At 44.3% G+C, this 17960-nt stretch overlaps 3 protein-coding genes across 21 annotated transcripts in view; 1 reads left to right on the top strand and 2 right to left on the bottom strand.

Moving 5' to 3' along the window:
* Positions 1-7831: 7831 nt before the first annotated feature.
* On the bottom strand, positions 7832-10459 carry CFAP141 (cilia and flagella associated protein 141). Its single transcript, XM_044005336.1, has 4 exons — positions 10075-10459; positions 9659-9699; positions 9117-9246; positions 7832-8522 (listed from the first exon to the last, which is right to left on the bottom strand). The coding sequence occupies exons 1-4, from the start codon at positions 10150-10152 to the stop codon at positions 8421-8423; spliced, it is 351 nt and encodes a 116-aa protein (XP_043861271.1). The 5' UTR covers positions 10153-10459; the 3' UTR covers positions 7832-8420.
* Positions 10460-10527: 68 nt separating this feature from the next.
* On the bottom strand, positions 10528-17257 carry C4H1orf43 (chromosome 4 C1orf43 homolog). Of its 3 annotated transcripts, none has more exons than XM_044005333.1 (7): positions 17027-17256; positions 16658-16759; positions 16085-16202; positions 15817-15870; positions 14161-14327; positions 14000-14058; positions 10528-11383 (listed from the first exon to the last, which is right to left on the bottom strand). In XM_044005333.1, exons 1-7 carry the CDS (start codon positions 17090-17092, stop codon positions 11185-11187), a joined length of 765 nt encoding a protein of 254 aa, XP_043861268.1. In that variant the 5' UTR covers positions 17093-17256; the 3' UTR covers positions 10528-11184. The 3 variants fall into 3 exon arrangements, with proteins under 3 accessions (XP_043861268.1, XP_043861269.1, XP_043861270.1); XM_044005334.1 differs by having other exon boundaries at positions 11244-11383; positions 13994-14058; XM_044005335.1 differs by having other exon boundaries at positions 11245-11383; positions 13990-14058; positions 17027-17257.
* Positions 17258-17494: 237 nt separating this feature from the next.
* Positions 17495-17960, top strand: part of UBAP2L (ubiquitin associated protein 2 like) — a 44981-nt gene continuing 44515 nt past the window's right edge. For 16 of the 17 annotated variants that reach the window (XM_044001540.1, XM_044001545.1, XM_044001544.1 and 13 more), the window contains exon 1: positions 17495-17647. The gene's annotated coding sequence lies outside the window, so the exon portion shown is untranslated. Of the gene's footprint in view, positions 17713-17960 lie in introns of all 17 variants that reach the window. The other variant, XM_044001532.1, reaches the window with a different exon arrangement.

Below are 17960 nucleotides of genomic sequence, written 5' to 3'. Positions count from 1 at the left end.
GGCCATCCCTAGAACTGAGGTTTTATCTTGAGGGTGCTAGCTCCACCCCTCCATCCCAATATGGTCCTGTTCAATCCCCACCTCCCTAAAATTGACCTCTTATGGGGAGGAACACGCTGATGGACTGACATCACTTAGAGAAATTTGGGAACAGCTGAAGGCTGGTTTTAGACAATTGAAAATGGGGGAGGGACAGACTTATTAACATGAATTTTTAAATTTCTCTTTCATTTGGATAACTGAATAATTGTTATAAGAGAAAAATGGAATGCTCTGGAAGAGGGAAAAAGACATAGATTTCAGGTACCTAGAAGGTCCCAGTTTTTGAAATTTTATTAGGGTTCTGACTATCCCTCCTACGGTTAACCCCCACCTGATCCGAACACTGTGCTAGTTACAACCCTCTAAGTATTGTTCTTTTAGTTTTGGTATCTAGTGAGTTTGGCAAGTAGAAGAAGGCGAGGCCAATGAACGATTCCTTCCCATCATAAAATGGTTGTGCTATTTTAAAGGTTCCTGGGTATTAAAGAGAGACTGCATTTTTCCTTTCCCAAACTATAAGGATTAAGAAAACGTGGCTGCTGGGTAGAAGAATCAGAGTTGGATCTATGAGGCCATTCTAAGGAGACAAAATGGGGAGATATTTGAGGGGCGGGGTAGAGAAGCAGAGAGCATAATGTAAGTCCCTATTTTCCACATGTGCTTTTGGATCTTTAAATAGAATTCCTGTTGCCCTCCAAAGAGAACATCCAAGGTTGTTGTCCCCCTGTCGATCACCTTCTTTCCTCCTCCTCTAACCCTCCTCATTCTCCCCTCCCTTCCTGAATTAACTCAAGGCCAGCTATAGTCATTCTTTCCCTGGAGGCTGGTGGCTGACAGGTGGCTAATGACCCCAGAACTCTGGCACCAATTTATGTACCAGAAAGGGAGGTGGGCATTTCTCAGGGACATCAGTAGGGAGGAGGGTGGGTGACATGTGGCCTGATATGGGACTTAAAACCTATGATGGGTGAAATTTGGTGCAATAATCAGATGCTTATTTCTAGCTTGTTAGCATGGAGGCTAGGGGCATAAGGCAGAGGTGAGAACCATTCCTGGGAGCTTCTAGTCATTCAGAGAACAGGCAGGAAAAAAAAAAAACCAAGGGGAAGGCAATAAGCATTTGTTTATATAACACCTATTATGTCAGGCACTTTATAAATATGACCTCATTTGATACTTACAACAACAATCCTGTAAGGTAGATGCTGTTGTTATCCCCTATTTTACAGTTGAGGAAACTCAGGTAGACAAGCATAAGTGATTTGCCCAGGACTTCACAGCAAACTAGTAAGTGTCTGAGGCTGGATTTGAACTGGGGTCTCCCTGTCCAGCACTCTATTCACCACACTTCTAAGATACCAACTGATTTAGAAAGGAGACCCCAATAAAGGTACCAAGGAATCCAGTTATGGGGTATGGAAATAGAAATGTTAGCAATGACAAGTCTGAAAACAAAGAAAATAGGAAAGTTCAGGACCAGGAAATAATGGGTGTTGAGCAAGGATCTGAATAAGGACTGGGGAAAGGATGAGGACAGGAGGAGATGGAGAGGAATAGGGAAGTCAGATCTGAGAAGATGAAGAAAAGAAGTCTTTTCTAGCATAAGGACCAATTAACAGGACTAGATCCCAAAATTTCAGTTTTCACATCTCCGTCACCACTCCGCTTTACCCCAGATCATGTCATAGAACCCCTTAGACTATAGCTGTTTCCAAAGAAGGGGTTGAGGGCAAAGAGAAGAAATGGAAGAAAGGGAGAAGTCATAGTGATGCTGAATCACCCAACCGCTGTAAGAATATGTTTGACATTTAGTTGATTCCCGATCAAACAACCTAATATCAAACATATCACACAGAAGCAGGGAGCCTGGGCAGAGGTAAGGCTATCAGAAGAGAAGGCTCTTGGCATCCCTCCTTGTTTTATATTACAGGGTATAGGCAGAAGTGAAAACTTAAAGGCCCAAGCATGGCCAGTTGAGAGGATGGATTATAGATCAGTACTAGCCCCTGCCCTTTTCTCATTTCCCATACTCCCTCTTACTCATTTTCCCTCAATGCCTTCCCAATCTGGACTCCTGTCCTCCCAATGCCCTTGACTTTCACAATGGCTGGTTAGATTGGCTAGGAAAACATGCCTGGACAGGTTTCATGTCCATGTACTACTCTTAGCAACTCAGGCCAGAGATTCTCCTACTCTTATGTCCAAGATACGTGATGGATCAGCAATGTCAACAACTTATCACCTTGGCTCTGCTTCCCCTAACTTTAAGCCCTTTGGGCCTCCAAAATGGAACACAAGTTCTAATAGATATTTCTTAATGGAACTTTCCCATTCACACCCCATAAGACTATTGAGATCAACCCCACAAACACCTGACTAATTCTATTTTTTTTTAAATGACCAATTATATTCCACTGATTTCTACTTGCTTAACCTCATGCCCTGGCTAGTATAGACACACCTTCCAGGCAATGCTTACCTCCTTTCCCCATCTTGCCCCATTTTCCAACCCTTTCCTTCTCTGTGCCACTCAGGCAAGTCACTTTTATTCCATTTGTTCCCCAGGTGCCTATAACAAAAGTAACCCAATCTTTTAAAAATTTCTAGCCCCTAATTTCCCCTCACTCACCCCAGAATTCCTAGTGGGGTGGGATCATAGACTCCCAGGTTGCAGATAACTTACAGCCTCCCCTTCCTGACTCATCCTGGAGGCCATATGAGCAGAACTGAAAAAGCCAGTTGTGGTTGATGAAAAGGGCTGGGATCCATGCTCCCCTTCTTCTTTGGGACTTTACCCTTGTACCCTTGTAGGAAATCCAAGGGTCTGGACTGCCCCCCCTTTTTTCCTCTAGGATTCCTTCCTTGCAAAGATCTATGCTTCGCTTTGGCAGTTCTTCTGTAGAGATCCCAGTTTACCATTGGCTCAGCTGGTTTCAAATAGGGGTTGACTGTGTAGGTGAGGAATAGAATCTTCCTGAGGCAGAGGACAGGATGCTTCTGGCAGCTGTGACCAAAGCTCAGGGTTATAACTATTGGTAAGTTCTAGGGGTGGGTGGGGGGACTTGGTGACATAACTTCAGCCCCCAGGCAGGCCTGCCCCATGTGTCCCTGTTCCCACTAGTATAGACTCCCCCCTGCCTCTCAATAACACTCTGTCCTTGGACCAGATCGATGGTTTGTCCCTTGTTGCCTGTCAATTCCTATCAACCTTGTGGTTCATGCCCTTTAGAGAAAAGAACAGCTTATGGCATCTAGATCTCAGAGTTCTTGTGGTGATTATACCTTCATAATTATTCATATCATCTTTGCTCTCTTTCCCTACTGATACTGCCTTTCTCCACATCACCAAGTACACTCTTGTTTACTTCATCAACCTTGCCCAAACCCAGATACTAAACTGTTGTTTCTGGTGAAAAGAGACCATACAAAGTCCATGCTCTCGATGTAGACTTAACTTGGTTGTGTAGGGGATGAGAAAGATGATCAAAAACTGAGGGGGCAGCTAGGTGGCGCAGTGGATAAAGCACCGGCCCTGGATTCAGGAGTTCCTGAGTTCAAAGCCAGCCTCAGACACTTGACACTTACTAGCTGTGTGACCCTGGGCAAGTCACTTAACCCCCATTGCCCCACAAGAAAAAAAAACTGGAGGAAATAGGAAAAAGAGGGTGTTTACAGAGGGGAGAAAGGGATTTAAGAGAGTATGTGAGGAACCAAGGACTGAAGAACACTGCAGGAAAAGAAGTAGGCCTGGGAATATTGATGTAGATGAAGAGACTGGGTTTCTGGGGGTACAGGAATATCTATAGGAGACAGGCAGGAGTGGGACGTGACCATGACATGAAATCTCTTCAGCCCTTCTCTCTGGACTATTTTCATGTCAGCCCTACAAATGATGTAGACAGTCTTTCTGACCCCAGGGGAGCTCAGCATGCTTGACACCAATATCAGAAAGTAGGAGTTAAGAGTGAATGATTCTGCTGATGTAATGGGAGCAGACAGTAGGGCTGGAAAGGCAGGCTCAGTGGGGGACAGGACTGCCAATAGCAGAGCCAGCCCAGCAATGACAAGCCCTGAGGCAGGGGGAGTCCAAGGTCAGAGATTATAATAAGCAAAGGGTAATATGTGGCTAGGGAAACCAAGTCAGAGAAATGGAGAGGGAAGCGGATGTTATGGCAGGGGGCAGGGATCAACAGACTACAGATGATAGAGGGAGACAGAAGGCAGAAATAGGAGGGAAGGGGGATCTATTATTAGGAATAGGGATGGGTCTTGAGGACTAGTGCATGACGGGAAGAACAAGGGGGAAGAGAAAAGTCAGACCTGGGGGAGCAGGAAGGGTTGAAAGATGGACAGAAGACTAGGGAAATATAGATGATAACAGCTAAATTCACGACTGCTTGACAGGTCAGACCCAAATTGTTTGATAAGAGCTTGCAGAGAGTCCTCCAATAGCATCTCCTAGGTATCTGTAACTTGGCCTTGTCCTAGGCAACATTTTTTATCAATGACTTGGATAAAGGCCGAGATTCTGTCCTTATCAAATTGGCAGATGACACTTATGTCCTCCCACTAAAGCTGGGAGGAGGGTTAGCCATCATACTGGATGATACAGAGTACAAGAAGAAATTCTCAGGCTAGAGAACTGGGCCACATTGAATAAGATGAAATTGTACTGTGATATGTATAAATTCTTGCTCTTGGGTTCAGAAAATATAAGATGGGGGGGGGGTGGGGAGGGAAGGGAGGTAGCAGTTTGAAAAGGATCAGGGGGTTTTAAGTGGATTGCAAGCTCAATGTGAATCAACAGAGTGATATGCAGCCAGAAAACCCTAATGCTATTTTGGGCTACATCAAGAAGGGTAAAGCTTCCAAGAAAGGAGATGATAGTCCTGCTGTGGTCTGCCCTAGTCAAACGGCATCAGGAGTATTATGTTGTCAATAAACATTTATCAAGCACCTTTTGCTGGGCTGGGTACTATGCTAAGCTCTGGGGCTACAAAGAAAGGCAAAGGACAGACCCTCCCCTCAAGGAGCTCACAATTTAATGAACAAATCTGGTTCTACATATCTGTGAGAACAATGATCAAATGGAGAGCAACCCGGTTGGTGAAGAGCCCCCTCGGATTTGAGCCATATGAGAACTGGTTGAAATAACTCTGGATGTTAAGCCTGGAGAAGAAAAGATTCAGGGGAGACATGATGTAGTTGTTGTCTTGTGGAAGAGGGCTCAATCTTGTTCTTCTCTGTCCCAGAGAGCAAAAGTAAACTGCAAAGAGGCATATTTAGGCTTGATATAATCCAGTAAACTCCCTGCTTTGGAAAGCAGTGTGTTCCCCCTCTTAAGAGGTCTTCACACAGAGGCTAGTTAACTACTTTGGGTTTTTGTAAAATTCTTATTCAATATGAGTTGCACTAGAAGACTGTCAAGATCCCTTTCAACTCTGAAATTATGGGATTCTGAGATGAAGAAAGAGTTTAGTGTGATGAAGAGATGGATATACTTTAGAGTAGGAGAAACAGAGGAATAAAGACATTTGGTACAGCACTAGATTTGTAGTTAGAAGGGGCCTGGGTTCTGGCTATATTCCTTACTATGTAACCTTAAATAAGTCACTTCTTTGTGCCTGTTCCTTCATCTATAAAATGAGTGTGCTGTAATCCAGAAGGCCCCTTCGGCTCCAGCATTCTGTGCTTCTAGATAACAAGCCTCAAGAATCTGGGTGGAAAGTTACAGCAGAGCTGAATGGGGGTACTGGGCACCAGCAAGAAGCAGAGAACATGGGAATTTGAGTTACAGAAAGATGCCGAATCAAGAAAACTGGGAGCCCAGAAAAGTGCAGAGAGAGATTCCTCTTCCTTAAACCACAAAAGAAGATGGTGTTAAGCAAGGTCACATATGTGGGAATTTTGTACAAATTGAGCCTCAGACATAATTTTTGGGGATATAAATATATTTGCAACTATAGTATGTACATGTATGAGAATATCCATCCAGTTGAAGCCAGGGAATTCTCAATGAGGGATAATCCCCACTTGCAATTACTACCTTTGCTCCAAGGATAACTAGACTTCAAAGAAATAGCCCTTTCCCTTTATTGTGGATTGTATTTTAACCTGTTTTTACTGTACACTAAAAGAACTCATGTGTATGTTACATATGTCTTGAGCATGCCATAAACATTAAATAGTAACTACCAGGCATGTGCAAGGCACCATGATAGATATGGGGATACAAAACCAAAAATGAAACATTCCCTGCTTCCAAAGGGATTATCAGAACTGAATCTCAGACTAGAAAATGTGTACCCAGGCAAGAGTTCCACCCAATTTAGCAACAGAGAGGAAAGGGAGCTGTTGAAAAAATACGGGGAACAAATAAACAGCATATAATTTTGATGCAGCCTGAAGGAGTTTCAGGAGCATATAGAAAGGAGCATAGAAATCTCTTTTTGAATGAACTGTATTTCAAAAGTTTGTTTTATTTGTGTCAATTTGGAGTTCATTTCCCTTTAGAAACAATGTGATCGAAGGTTAGGTTTCTATACCAGTCTGCAAAAGCCTGTTCAACCAACTAAGAGGCTGTGTGGCCAATTAGATGTTGAGCTAGCCTCAGACTCAAACACTTGTGTTCAGTTATTGTCCCTGACACACATTGGCTTTTTAAAGCCAATTTAAATAAGATTTAAGTAAAAAGAAATTTTATGATTTTAAACAAAATTTAAGTTGCCAAATACTTGCTGATATCTATTCAAGGAAACTTCCCAAATAGGGGTTAGTTTTCTACACCAATGAAATCATAGGTGTGGACACACCCACCTCCAACTAGAATCTAGTTTGATAGAAATGAACTGATATTTATAACAATGTTTCTAAGGAAGCATATTTTTAGAATTCTAAGTTTCCAGACATTAAAATACATCTTATTTCAAGACTTGAAGTATTACCATCTACCAAGCTCTCCCTCAAACATTTACTGAACACTTCTTATGTGGAGAACACAGTGCTAGGGATACATAGAGATTACATCAAAGCTCCTGCCCATGGCTTACTAAAGCAACAGTTCTCAAACTTTTTGTCTCAGAACCCCTTTATACTCTATGAATTATTGAGGACCTTTTCCCCAAAGAACTTTTATATGGATTATACCTATCAGTATTAACCATATAAGAAATTAAAACATATCATTATGAAAATAGTTTTGACCTCATGGTCCTGATGAAAGGGTCTGAGGGACCCTTGGTGTCCCTGGATAATATTTTGAGAACCACTGGTTTACAGAGTTTTTGCCCTGCAATAAGACAGACTCCTCTATCTCAAAGCCCAAGTCTTTAGCAGCAGATAATTGTTTGCTGGCGAGAGTGGTGGTGACTGGTAAATTTGGGGTTTTGTACTCCCACAGTGGGAATGGGGGTTTGGGTACACGAGTGCTTGGTAGAAGCAGGAAATCCTGGGGAGAGTGGACAAGAAGATGGTCAGTGGCAGTGGTGGAAGTAGTATTAATAGCTCATATTTCTATAGATAGAGCTTTAAACATTTTAAAACTTTCAACAATTCTATGAAACTGCGCAAATATTATTCCCATAACAAAAGAGGAGACTGAGGCTAATAGAGTTTGAATGACTTGTTGATAGTTACACAGTAAGTATTAGATTCGCAATTTAAACCTGGGTCTTTCCTGACTTCAAATCCAGTGATCTTTTCACTCCATCTCATAGCCTTTTAATAATGGGGCTTCAGTGAAAGGTTAGGGACATTGATGAGATATTCCCCCAATGGCAGTAGTAGCAGTGTTCCCATGCCAGAGGCCCATATTGAAGTAAAGCCTTCACTGGGGCATTGATACATAAGGAAATATAGTAAACATAGGTGAATCAGTGAGAAAAGACTTGAAAATGAGTATCAGCCACTAAAGGAATGTGTTTAAACAGAAAAAGGCTTGTGGAAGAGAAATGTGACAGGAGTTTGGAGAGGGGGAAAAGACAAATCACTGAGAGTCAAAACAAGTTTTGACACAGATCCGAAGGGTGGGCCCTAAGGGCTGAGCTTAAAGTAGTGAGCCAGCTGGTAGGTGGCTGAGCCATATTTAAACCATTAACAACAGGAATCATAGTTTGCATCAAACTCTCCTCTTTCCCACCCAGTTAATAAACATTCAACAGAATTACAGTCCCTGAATTGATCACAAGAGGTCACTCTTCTCCCATCAGCCTTTTTAATACATCATCATTACCAAAAAATAAAGTTACAGATGAGAAATGAACAACCTGGCTCTAGGCAAGTAGCCTGATCCAGACTTATCCTAGGGAGAAATTTATAAGTCTTGGGGAGCCCTGGAAGTATGAACTGTTAGAGAAAAAGGGACAGTGCCTCTGATGCCTTCAGAGTCTTTCCACATAGAAGGATTTGCCCATCTGATTTAGCTCCTGCTGGTACTGTTGATGCTCCTTTTCAAACAGCTGACTTAATGCAGCCTGCCGAACCTGGGAGAGGGAGGGACAAAATAAAGTGTGGACTTTTGCTTTCTGGCACCCACCCACCACCTCTACCCTTGGCAGGTTGCCTAGCTCTTGGATTTGGTTTTGGTTTTTGAATCTGGACATAGGGGACAGGAGGTAGCTAGGACAGGAACAATAGTATACACGTCACACAAATGGGCATGGAGCACAACACATTTCCTGGAGGTGGGTGAAACCAATATGGTAGAGCAGGGATTAAGGGACACTAGGGAGATAGAAATAAGGGCAACTTGACATACATTGAGTCTAGGCAGCTAGAGAAGCACAAAGGGAAAAAGGGCAAAGAATCAATCAATCAACGAACATTTATTAAGAGCCTACTATGTTACAGTCATCATGCCAGGCACTGGAGAATCTGACTGTTAGTCCTTTTGGATATCAAAATCCACAGCATAGGTAGGATTCGATTGTTGAATCTAAAGCTCTGGTACTTAGAATGAAAAGGCTCTGGTGAAAATGAGGACGTGTGAAAAGTAGCTAATTGCTAGCTAGCAAAGTGGTTCCGGCAGAGACCATAGATAGCCCTGGGAATCCTGATAGTGGGTTTGACCCACTCACAGTCAGCAGCTGCTTGTTGGCCAGTGCCATCTCCTGATCCATGATGTCTTGCATCCTGAGGATGGCATATGGGTTCCTCCTCTGGTTCATTGTTGCCTGCCATACGCACCGCACTACTGTGTTTTTCCAACTGTCCCAGGAGATTTTATATGGATTTGAGTGAGGAAAATTTCCATTAGGCAGCTCTGTTATCTAGAATTTCTTGTTTCCTAAATACTTCTAAAGTAAGTTCAACTGTACTAATATCTCTCTGCAACCTCTCGTGTTTATTATGCTGCTGGGCATAGACTGAGATCTCAATAGAGGTTTCCCCTTATTGACCACCCCCCATTTACATTCAGGGTATTGTGGGAGAGACATAGGAAGAAGGGGAAAGTTGGGCACTGTACTCTAATCTGGGGGGCATTAGGGCACAGGTGTATATATACATTTGTTATGTGAAGCAAAGCTAATTCTTGCCTTCCTCTGAACCTTAGAACTATCTTATGATATTGAGGATGGAGACCCAGAGGAGTCAGGGGACGGGGGACTCAGGAAATTACCTCTCAACGGCCTTCTCAAATGCTACTATCCTCTTGTAACTCTGCAAAGAAAATAAATATACCTGGTCAGCCCAGTCACCAAACCCTTCACCCCAGCACCCTATTCACTGTTCTTGACTTGAGACCTTCACCTCATGGCGGAGCTTTTCTACAGTAAATCTCCAGCAGGTGGCGTCATTCCAATCATTACAGTAGGAAACCTTTTCCCATCCACTCACCCCATCAGAAACAGGACAGGTAATGGCTGGCAATACACTATTCAAAATATTTCAACACTTACATGGAAAGCAACATCCTATTGGGGGGTGGAGAGCTTATAAAGCCCTTTTTTGCTACTTCACCATGCTCATTCTGGGGGTACAGGTCTGAGTAACCCCATCAAAAGTTCTTCCAATCAAGCTTAATCCCTGCCATACCTCTTCTATCTTTATGACCTCATCCAGGGACAGGGATACCCGAGGGTTTGCCACAGGTTTAGTAGAGTGGGTGGACATTCTTGACTGTTGCTCTTCCTGTTTTGTCCGCTCAATGATCCCAATCACCCTGGTTACTAGGCATGCCTCCAATTATGCCCTAGGCCTAGGCCCTGATTGGTCAAGTGGCTTGTTGCCTGGGAGACCTGAAAGGGAATCCTAGTTCCTTAGCCTTCTAATAGTGACCCCCACCACTTAGTAAGAGTTGCAGGCTCAAATCCAGGACCTCTTTTGCTGGGCTCCAGAGGCAGCTCATAACTATAATTTCAGGGGAATCGGGCCCATCATGCCCTGATAGTTGTGTGCACATGCACACATAGGCAGGCACACACCCACACCCTCCCAATCTACTCCAGATACATAGCAGAAATCAGTAAAGAACAGTAACAATATGCATATTTTTAAAGTTGTTTTTATTAAATAACCGATTTATAAAGTCAGATCAGTGCAGTGACTTATCGGGGGAATATGGAATTAGTGCTTATATCACAACAGTTCCCCTCAGTCACATCTTGATCTACAGTATTTGAAGAGAAGGGCAAGGCAGTGCACTAAACACAACACAAATCTCAACAGGGCTTGGTTTAAGTACAACCCCCTAGCTCCCATCTGCCCTTTTCTCTCCACAACTTTAAATGACATGTTCATGTGCTAGAGTTCCCACCCAAGTGGTTAAGACAGGGGTTCTGTGGTTTCCATTTCTAACATCATTAAGTGCCCCCTCCCCTGCCCCCACTAACCTATTTAGGATAAAACTGACTTTGGGAGAGGTCAAAAAATAACCATGATCAAAACAAGTTTGGGGTAGGGAGGAACTGACACAGACGGAGGGAAAATAAGTGGATTCAACTCCATAAAAATGCTACTGGAGAGGGAAAGAGGGCCTCGAGGAGCTGAAGTTCTGCAGCAGACCAGAGGGATAAGCTAAGGGAGGACATAATGATACCAATGCTGTTTAGTGCTGCTGTGTCTCCTGCCCTGGAGAAGTCCCTGGGTACTGAGACTGGATTCTCCTACTGGAGCCATGTTGGCCATGGCTATCCCCAAATGCAGTCAGAGAGTGCTCTCTAGTGTGTTGTAGTTATCCTTAAAACTCTTCAGCTCTAGGAAGTGCTTGGCTCTTTTACTCTTTTGGCTGGAGGGCAGATAGGTGACTTGGATAGTTGTTGGGGAGGAAACTTCAGGAGACTGCGTTAGATCCTTAGCTGCTGACTGGTGCTGCCGCTGGGAACTCCCACCACGGGCTTTGACACTAAAGCATCAAAGGATAGAATAAATTATGACCAATACAAGAGAAGAGAAAGATCATAGGTCAGGGCTCATTGACTCTAAATATGAACCAATGGTCTGTGCACAAGTTCCTAGCAGTTGCTAAATATACACCAGTTGCTAAAATTCAACCTGATTTTGAGAAAGAGCATTTCTTTTTCTAATATACCCTTGCCAAATTTTTAGTTATTATAAAGCTTAGTACCAACCACTCCTTTCCCCTTTCAAATCATGAAGATCTCAAGCATTCTACCTTTCTAGTCTTCAGAAGACATCTCCGTCTCCCCGCCCCCCCCATATGGTACATCCAGACTAGGCTTGACACTCCACCATCCCAAGTCTGTGCTGCATTAGCTATTCCCAGAGGTGGAATGCTCATCCTCTTAGAATTTCTGGTTTCCTTCAAAACTCAATTCAATTACAGTATTCTTTTCAGGTGAAGCTTTTCTAGCTGCCTCCAAGCTATGCTAGCCCCTCTCCTTCCCAAAATTATCTTACATTTTGCCCATATTCTTTATGTAAATGCTGTCTTTCCTTTAGAATGTTAAACTCTTTGGGGACACTTCCACTTTTGTCTTTGTATTGCCTTTCTAGTGCTTATTAATGGCCAGCACACAGGAGGCACTTAATGTTAATGGTCTGAGGGTCATAAGGGATATCTTTGGGTCATCTAGATTCTAGACCACCCCCTTCATTTTACAGATAAAGCCCAGGAAAAAGTGATTTGTCCAAGATAACTTATATAGTAAACCCATGTACTATTGAATCCAAATCCAGTTCTCTTTCCACTTAATAATGTCTGTCTTGGGGCGGCTAGGTGGCGCAGTGGATAAAGCACCAGCCCTGGATTCAGGAGTACCTGAGTTCAAATATGGCCTCAGACACTTAACACTTACTAGCTGTGACCCTGGGCAAGTCACTTAACCCCCATTGCCCCACAAAAAAACAAAAAATAATGTCTGTCTGCAGCAAGCACATCCAAGAGTCCCTTCACCAGAAAGTTTACAGAAACAATACAAAACTAGAAACAATAGGCTTAAGAGAATGAATTTTATAGGTTTGCTGATTTCTGCTGAACTTGCAGTTTGATTTTTGTGACAGCTCTAAGTGTTCTATATGTTTTTTGGTTTTGTTTTAGGTGAGGCAATTGGGTTTAAGTGACTTGCCCAGGGTCACACAGCTAGTAAGTGTCAAGTGTCTGAGGCAGAATTTGAACTCAGGTCCTCCTGACTCCAGGGCCGGTGCTCTATCCACTGTACCACCTAGCTGCCCCTCTATATGTTTTTAACGAACAGAATTCTTTTCAAGAGACAAAAAGAGGAGGACTTAGGAAACATACAACCCATTTCTGTCCTTTAAGACCCAAATTAAATCTTAAGACAGAAGGGAACAGAATGTATTTCTCTACATAGTTGACTCTACATTATCAATGCTAATTAAAAACCTGAGAGTAGTTTATCCTTACCACTCAGAATTTTTCATTTGAATGTTTGCATAAGTCTAACATAATGAAACTAAATCTAAGGTTTATGGGGGAAGACAACATATTCCAAACCAATTAAGAAGGACTAACCAAACTTTGGGGTTCCCTTTTCTTTATCAAAACTTAACTACAGGGGCAGCTAGGTGGCACAGTGGATAGAGCACCAGCCTTGGATTCAGGAGGACCTGAGTTCAAATCCGGCCTCAGACACTTAACACTTATTAGCTGTGTGACCCTGGGCAAGTCACTTAACCCCCATTGCCCCGCAAAAAAACCAAACCAAAACAAAACTTAACTACAATGCTTTTGCTTAAGGGTCTAATGTAGTTGCTACTGCCAGATAAGACACAAAGATAGCAGCTACTTAAGTTACTATTATAAGACTAAAAAGGAGGGGGCAGCTAGGTGGCACAGTGGATAAAGCACTGGCCCTGGATTCAGGAGGACCTGAGTTCAAATTGGGCCTCAGACACTTAGCACATACTAGCTGTGTTACCCCGGGCAAGTCACTTAATCTTCACTGCTCCACCAAAAAAAAAAAAAAAAAAAAAAAAGGAATATAAGACATGTAAGACTAAAAAGGACATAGCACTAACAGTAAGGGTCCTGGGGGATCAGGAATTCTACTGGACTTAATTCAAATAAAGGTTCGTGTGCCAAGATGGGGGGAATTTTTCCTTAGCTTGCAAAATAGCTTTTCCTCTGAGATGAGATAAGAAGAAGGAAGAGAGGAGCAGTTTGGAGTAATAGAAAAACATTGACTTTGGAACTTTGGAAATGGAAAGATCTGGGTTTGAATCTTAGCGCTTACTAAATACATTTGGTTCAGTCACTTTTGTTTTCTGGCCCTCAGTTTACTTATCTGTCAAATGAAGGGGTTACACCAGATGATTACTAAGGTGCTTTCCAGTTCCATTGTGTATATCAGATAAGTTATAATATATAAAAATACAACTCTGAGTTGCCTGGCATTGCAGGCATTTTGCCTGCTTTATTTTCTGGTGATGGTCCCATCCTAGTATCAGTTCAGTATTATTGAGTCATCTAATATAGATTTTAAAAAGGGGGAAGAGACCCCACAACCAGCTCCACTTTGACATGTTTACCCACACTCACGCGGCAGCCAGTTCACTCAGTGCTTCCTGATAGTGTAGATATTCAGCCTGGCCAAAGACCTGAGAAGAAAAAAGAGGGTAAGGCTCTTTTTACATACTATTCCCTATCATTCTCACTTGAAATAAAATATCTGGAAGCAGCAAATAGATCAACTGACTTACGCCAGTTCCATATCTAGCTGTCTCATAGCCATCTAGCAGGGTATCAATGAGAGCTTTTCGGACACCCTTAAAGGGGGTACTTGTGTTTCGAAGCTCCAGCAGATAGGATCGGAAGTTCTTGCCCATCAGGGAACGAGGATGCCGGCCTTCTGAATGGAATGGGATCTCTGAAGAGGTAAGAACATCATGAAAATATTTTTTCATGCACTTCCTGTCAAGAAATGCCCTATACTTCCAAGTTATCTTGATTAATTCTTCAAATTAGGGAATTTTGGAGGGAACGATAGAAACCAGATATCCAGGCCTCAACAACTGGTAATGGTAGCAAATGGTGGCTTATGTGAATAGGACAACCTATTCCTCAACATCACAGGCCCTTTAAAATTCTATGAGTATTTTTAGTGGGTATGCATGGATAAACCTGCTACAGCTTTGGTTCTATCTCTTTCTTCCTATACCTGGTCTTCCGATCACCTTTCAGCTAGAATAGGTATGGGGATCACAGGACTTAGAATTCAAGTTGGGGGCTGAAACCTAATGCTTTGGGATATCTGTTCTTTCTTTGTCCCCCACCCCCCCAACCCCACTGTCTACTTCTGAACTCTAGAACTCCTTCCCCTGCAAACATTTCTCTTATGTCTTAGTTTTCCTTTCCTCATTTCTCTTGGATAGATCTTACCTTGGACTGCCTATCCTTAAGGATCCTGTGCTTCTATTTCCAAAGAAGGCAGCTAAGATGATGGGTGAATAGTAGACTAAGAGTCAAGAGACCTAGATTTTATCACTCACTAGCTAGTCACTCCACATTTCTAAATCTGTGTTTCCTTATCTGTAAAATAAGTGCTAAGACTAGAAGTTTATTCCTTTCTAGCAATAACATTGTACGAATCCTTAAAGTCATAGAACACACAAGTTAAAAAATAAAAATAAGGGGCAGCTAGGTGGCGCAGTGGATAGAGCACTGGCCCTGGATTCGGGAGGACCAGAGTTCAAATCCAGCCTCAGACACTTAACACTTACTAGCTGTGTGACCCTGGGCAAGTCACTTAACCCCAATTTCCTCACCAAAAAACATCAAAAACCAAAAAAATAAAAATAAGCATTTATATAGCTCTTTATAAGTTTTGCAAAAAGGTTTACAAACATCTCATTTGATCCTCAAAACCACCCAACGAGATAGGTGCTATTATTTTTCCTATGTTAGAGAGGAAATTAAGACTGAGAGAGGTTAAGTGACCTGCTCAGGATCAGTCAGTGTTTGAGGGTGGATTTGAACTCAGGTTTTTCTGACTCCAGGTACAGTGCTCTAACCAATGAGTTACCTAACTGCCTCTGTCCTAATCAGAGCTGAAATAGAAGCAGATCTTTCCTGCCTTTTAAGAATTTAGCAAACTATTTCCCTGCTCCCATTCTCCCTATCCAAAAATAAGGAAATCTCTGGGAAAATATCTCTAAAGAGAATTCATTTCCATATCAACTCAATTTTCCAAGGGAAGAAACAGATTCTCTAGATTCAAGGGGGTTCCTAACACAGGTATGCCCAAGTAAGTAGAGACAGAATTTATTTTTATCCCCATAATGTGGGTCTTAAGTTTCTTCTCTATTTGGAGAATCATAATTCCTGAAAAGACCTTCCCATACCTGACTAACCCTTACCAGAGGCACGAATGGCATCCAATGCTTTCATCCTATACAGGTAGTTGTAGCAATCTGTAAGGACAATGGCTTGAGTCAGTAATAGCACTCCCACCACCTTCATACCACGACCCTTTCACTATTAAGCCTACTTTCTCAGATTAGCTATACAGAAAGTAACTAAAATGATGGTTTTCTAGCATCTCTCTCAACTCCTGGAAAATAAAGAAACCCTGAACACTTAGCTTTACAAACTGACTTATCCCCAAGGTGGAAAACTCGTCCTTACGTTGATTTCCTGGTGTCTCCAGCTGCAAAAGTCTGGCATCATCCTCTTCAAGAAGCTGGGGTTCATACTTTACATCCTGGACCTTGGATAGTCTGATGTCAATCTCTTCCTTCAAATCCTGCTCCCATGGAAAAGAGAAGAGACATCACCTTGGAGTATGTATCCCCTTATGGTTTAGCTTATTGTTTACCTCCCACCAACTTGGAAATGGCAGAAACGACAGTGTCAGGAACAGGGAGCAAATAAAAATTCTTCGACTGCTGTTATCTGGGAAAAAAGGACCCAGGAAGAAGCAGGACCTGAATTCTCCAACACCCAGAGACCCGAACCATGTAGAATCACAACACTGGCATTCAGGTAACAAATCGCAAGGGGTAGAATCAGAAGACACCAACTGACGGCAAATCCACAGGGGATCATTATTCCCAATAGCCCCGAGTTCTTTCCACAACACGGAATTCGAGGATGGCGATAGACCATAAGTAGTTTAATGCCCCAGAGATGGAGAAAATCCTACCCTTCCACTTACGGAAATCTCCTGATTATGAATTTCAACAATTTCCTGAGACCCACCTTGGGAGCGTTGTGCCCCACGGGGACGTGAGGGCCCCGGCGAGACTTCATAGCAAAACGCATGATCTGCCTCTTCACAAAAATGAACAACAGCACAAATACCTGGAGGGAAAGATGGGCGAGAAACCGGCTGGAAAGGGGCTCTTGGAGACCCCGCTGAGCCCCATGGCAGCTCCAGCTGCTGCTTTCCACCCCTCGCCCCCTAATTCGGGCGTCCAGGAAATCAGGCTTGGGCCCTCCCCTGGGGGGGGGCGGGTTAGCAGATTGGGGGCGCCCGCACAAGGGGAACTGAGGGTGGGGTGCGGAGCTGGGAGGAGATGAATGGCCGGCCTCCGGGCTGGGCCTGTGGGGCGGGGGTCGTCTTCTCACCAAGGTCCCGTAGGCCATCACCAGCACGACATTCACTCCGGACAACCAGTTACTGCTAGACCCCATGGCTTCCCCCCAGCTTTGTTAGCTTGGGTTCCTTAGTAGCGACGGCCCCAGGGGTCCTTGGTAGTCCTTGGCCATTTCCTTATGGGGGAAGCCAAAGTCGGGCCCGGTCAGAAAACATGGCGGCCAAGGAAGGGGGGGAGGGGAGCAAGGGGGACTGGGATGGGGGGAGGGAACTGAGGAGGGAAAGGGAAAAAGGGAGGAGGGAAGCGTGACGAGTTCCTCTTCTCCCTTGGCACGTGACACCGGCAAGGTGGAAGGAGAAAGAGCGTGCAAAGAAGGCGGGCCTCCGCAGCAGAGAGGAAAAGGAGGGCTTGAATAGGTCACGTGACCGGAGGAGGCCAACTCACAGATCCGGAGAAGGTGGCTCGTGGCAGGACGACGGGCGCGCGCCTCTTTGCGTGTCACGTGCTAAGGGAGGAAGGAAGGAGAGTGGGAGGGGAAAGGCGCGAGAGCGAGCGCGAGAGGAAAAAGAGGGGGGGGTGGAAGGAGAAGAGGGAGTCTATATCACGTGACAGGGGCGGCGCGGCCCGGGGTGTCAGTGTGGAGGAGACTGAGGTAAAGTTGGGAGCGCGGCGGCAGCGGCGGCGGCGGCGGTGGTAGCGGCAGCGCGGCGGGGCCGGGTATTGTCCGCGGCCCCTTTAAATCCGCGATTCCCCCTTCACCCTTTCTCTCCTCCCGCCGTGGCCCCTTCTCCCAGCAGCCGCCCCCCCCCCTCGCGCGGTGCGGGCTTCCCCTCCCCCCTCCGCGCGCTGTGCCCCCCCTTAGTCGCGCGGGCCCCAGGCTCCCCCACCTCCCCCACCCCCGCCACTCTGGGCCAGCCGCCGGGGTTTTGTTTATGGTCGGGCTTGCGGCCTACTGGGCCGCGCCG

Source organism: Dromiciops gliroides, chromosome 4 (genome assembly GCF_019393635.1).
Source record: "Dromiciops gliroides isolate mDroGli1 chromosome 4, mDroGli1.pri, whole genome shotgun sequence".
Taxonomy (NCBI): domain Eukaryota; kingdom Metazoa; phylum Chordata; class Mammalia; order Microbiotheria; family Microbiotheriidae; genus Dromiciops; species Dromiciops gliroides.
This window is presented reverse-complemented; position numbering and strand designations above follow the sequence as displayed.